At 34.6% G+C, this 3,959-nt stretch overlaps 1 protein-coding gene across 1 annotated transcript; it reads right to left on the bottom strand.

Moving 5' to 3' along the window:
- Nucleotides 1–287: 287 nt before the first annotated feature.
- On the bottom strand, nt 288–2,770 carry LOC117328779 (sodium/glucose cotransporter 4-like). The gene is made up of 4 exons (XM_033886318.1): nt 2,421–2,770; nt 1,259–1,330; nt 866–970; nt 288–430 (listed from the first exon to the last, which is right to left on the bottom strand). Exons 1-4 carry the CDS (start codon nt 2,496–2,498, stop codon nt 347–349), a joined length of 339 nt encoding a protein of 112 aa, XP_033742209.1. The 5' UTR covers nt 2,499–2,770; the 3' UTR covers nt 288–346.
- Nucleotides 2,771–3,959: the final 1,189 nt, after the last annotated feature.

The following is a 3,959-nucleotide window of genomic DNA, read 5'->3' as shown; positions in this document are numbered from 1 at the left end:
CCTCCTTTAGAATGAATGCTGAACTCTGCACGTGTTTATTGATTGTACACATACCCAATTATAAAACACCACATGTAAATTTAATTGTCATTGTATGGAAATCAGAAACATTAGTAAAGAAATGTATCTGTTGATTGACCGATAACTCACGGCTGAGAAATAAATCAACATTTTTTCCAAGTATTTATCATGCATCATTGGTAATTACTCTAACCCAGAAATAGCTTTGATATGCAGATCATCAGTTTTTAAAGGAATAAATAACAGTGATATCTAGCTATAAGATTACTACAGTTTATTCGGTGTATACTATTGTCGTGTTGTGTTCTTCATTTATACAGTTTTATTAATAAAAGCCAATAATACCTACCCCACAGGACACGTACACGGGCACAAATATCCAGCCCAGAGCGATGAGGAAGAAGGCAGCCTGGTAATAGAAATCAAATTCATATACATATGAAATTGTAAAACTTCAGAAAATCAAAACGCATTATATTCTCACTGTCATATACATGTTACAAAACAATTTGAGGTTTAGTTGATTAAAAATACCATACATTTCGTTATCAACTCAACTATATAAAGAGAAAATTACCAGGTGAATACATGCTACAATGACAAAGCAATATTCAGATTGCAGCTTTAAAACATATTCTATATTAAAAACGTGTATCCTTGAAAAGATAGGATCCGTTAGTGATGTTTATGTGTTATGTGTAAAGCACATCATTTAACAGCCGGGATCATACAGTATACCTTCATTATGTTTTAAAAACTTATGTTAAATATTAGATAGTTTAATATTACATGTCTTTTCTTCTTCCGACCATGTTTGTCAAGGCATCTTTGTGATAGTACATACATGCCATTCGTAAATGGTGACGGCTAGTCCGGAGGCTGCTGCTGAACCTGCTAGACCTATAAACATCGGGGCGCCAATGTTACTGGCATATATGGATGCTCCAATCTAATAAACGAGGAAATGCAAATCTTAATATAATATCACAACAAATCAATTATATTTAACCGGTGGTAAACGTCTCTGAATAGGCTGTATAGATAATGCAGTTGATAAAATGTTATAAATGGTATACATTATAAAAAATGACATGAGTCACATCACCTCTTAGTTCTCCAAAATATGCTCAAAAGTGTTATTGTAACCGGAAAGTGGTGTATGGTGAAGAATGAGTTTAAATAGTAGGCTATACATTATCAATTGTGACCTATAATTATTTTTATACAAATGACATACTGGTATCCAGTGCATGTCTTTTCCGGCTAGGAAATAGCCCTGTGAACTTCCTCTGTTTGGGCGGCATGTTGACTGTAACGAAATAGTACACAGGTATATTATGTACAATAGTTGATCAGTTCATCAGTACATAGGGCATTCCTCTTCCAAATGTGACTCAACTATCTGTACTTAATATCGGCCAGACCAATTTTCCATCGTCCTGTTGACAATGTATGTGGCTGACCAATCGCTTGGAGTTCACAGTCCTCACATCGACCAGGTAAATATTTTTATGAGGTTTTATTGGGACCGGTGTCTATTGTTAAACAAATAACAAAATAGGGTACAAGAACGTAGTAGCCAGAGAAGAAAAAACAATTGTTGTCATGGAAATAGTTTTCTATAATTCTCTATTTGCTTTAAAATGTTCTCAATGCACCCCCCATCAAAGGCTGTATGAGTGAGGTAATGGGAACACCTTCTCTATCTAACGCTATATCGTGAGAGTTGAATTTTTGACCTACTACCTCCCGACTTAATGTTTCTCCAAAATGTCTTCTTTTGCAATATTTTTGAAAAAAAAGAAGACTTAGAGCTGTTTAAGCCCATTGATAGATGCAACGGACCTAGCCCCATAATTTGACACCTTTCTAGATTTTGTCAGTCCTCGTACACTCAATAATAGTGTTTTAAATCGCCCAGAGCGCTTGCCCTACCACAAGCCGTAAATACCCTAACAATAAGACGTACTAGCACAGTGTTCGAAAATCCGGCTTACATTGGTACCAGTCAGTGTAAACGTTCTCGGCAATCTTACCTAACAGAAGGAAATTGTAATGAAAATTAAGCATGCACGATCACGTAAAGGGTGTAAATGTGCTTTTCACAAGATTATTGACAAATAATTAAAGCCTTAACAGAAGACCACAGGAAAATTGCTGTCAATATTAACTGCAACAACTAGCTATATTGTAACATTAAAGTAAAAACCGTATTTAATAATTCAGGGCCGACAATATAAACAAACGGAAGCATCAGGCTGACGAACAATAAAAATTATATGGTAGTCATACATGTCCTGGGTAACACAATGCATGGTTATGGATATGATGGATACATAGGTTGAATGCATCTTGTTCCAATGTTTAAATGTACTGTTAAGAGAGTAATTATACCGTACCAGGATCCCTACGACTATCACAACTGCGAAGTATATGCCGATTGTCAGGTAGTCTCCCCAGCCAAGTGTTTCCGTCATCTCGACCAGATTCTCAGTCGTCTTCCCGCTTCTGCTAAACACCAGAGAAGCATCAACGGTCAACCACACACACACACATATTGTGACAATGAATAGGTGGAGGCAATTTAGCTATCCTCTAAATTTTACATATCGGAGAGGGGCATGTAAACACGACGAGACATTAAAATCCGGGCAATCACCGCTCAGGTAGGCCTCGGGGGTAAATGTCAATCGTCACGCTCCAGTGCATTTGAAGCGTACCTTTTGAATAACCAGAGGGAAATTCCCTAATTCATTTAAAATCACAATTCAACAACAGCAAAATCTGTTATCGGAATGTTTAAACGAACAACAAGCTTGAGGAATTTGGATATTTTTTTTTCCATGCGCTTTATGAAATTGTATAAAATATGTAGAATTTGAATAGCATCGAATACAAATATGTTAACGACCTCTAATATATTGCGTTAACAATCTAATAATAACAAAAAAATGTATTTATGTTTTGTATTCGAATTTTGATGTTGAATTATTGTACAATTTGATTGAAATACATCATACCTGTTTTTCTATTGTCGATTACTTGCAATGTTATGTATATTAATGTATAATATGTTTTATCTCAACAATTTTAATAATTGTCTAGATTAAAATTTACATTTCAATTTATTTTCGTTTGGATGTCAATATGAAGCCTTATTGTGGTAAAATGAGCCCCATATTCAATCTCCGACAAAGAGTTATTATGATCAAATGAGAGCAGAATTGAGCTGTTGTATACTTTAATGAGATTTGAAATCTTACAAACGTAACGATATTACCACCCTTGAAAGTCATCCCAAGGACATTTATCGTCCTCCGTCCTATATTTGGTACGTATTTTTTCAGTCATCAAAACGATTTGATAGGATATATTACACAAGTAGTGCAGTATACGTTGGAGGTGGTTAGCCTCTTTAATATGACCTTCAGTGATACTACGCACGAGTCTGGATAATATATTGGTATGTTTTACTGGTAGTCTTCTTGTCTATTGTATTCATGTATTGGTCAAAATACACGTTTCTCATCAATTTATGTTTTCTTTGCTGCTAAAATGTAAAAGTGGTATGTTGGTATGTTTTACTTATGTTTTACTGGTAATCTGGTCTTTTGTATCGAGTGTTTACTTGTCTGAATATACGCTATTCCCCAATTTATGTTTTCGTTGCTGCTAAAATGTAATAAAAATGTTGTAATTCGTACAATTTTGTTATCTGTCAGGAAATACACCAAAGACGTATGCTATTTTTTATATTATGTTAATCAGTGTTATACATTGATACCGATTTGTCTATTCTAAGTTGTAGTTACGATTTAGTTCCCGTGTTGATTTCACTAATCTTAGTTATAATTACAATCTTGTTTCCCTGTAAATTTCTCCGTTTTTATTACGAAATTAACATTCCTTGTTGGTACCTGGGTGGATTGTTTTAGACT

The sequence above is a fragment of the Pecten maximus genome, chromosome 6 (assembly GCF_902652985.1).
Source record: "Pecten maximus chromosome 6, xPecMax1.1, whole genome shotgun sequence".
NCBI lineage: Eukaryota > Metazoa > Mollusca > Bivalvia > Pectinida > Pectinidae > Pecten > Pecten maximus.
Note: the sequence above shows the minus strand (reverse complement) of the source record. Positions and strands in the feature narration are given on the sequence as shown.

Excerpts from the sequence above, each read along its gene's own strand:
- LOC117328779 (XM_033886318.1), bottom strand. The coding sequence starts at position 2,498 with ATGACGGAAACACTTGGCTGGGGAGACTACCTGACAATCGGCATATAC. Across the intron at positions 971-1,258 it reads AAGACATGCACTGGATACCA|ATTGGAGCATCCATATATGC; the intron begins GTATGTCATTTG and ends CTCGTTTATTAG. Across the intron at positions 431-865 it reads TCACCATTTACGAATGGCAT|GCTGCCTTCTTCCTCATCGC; the intron begins GTATGTACTATC and ends TTCTATTACCAG.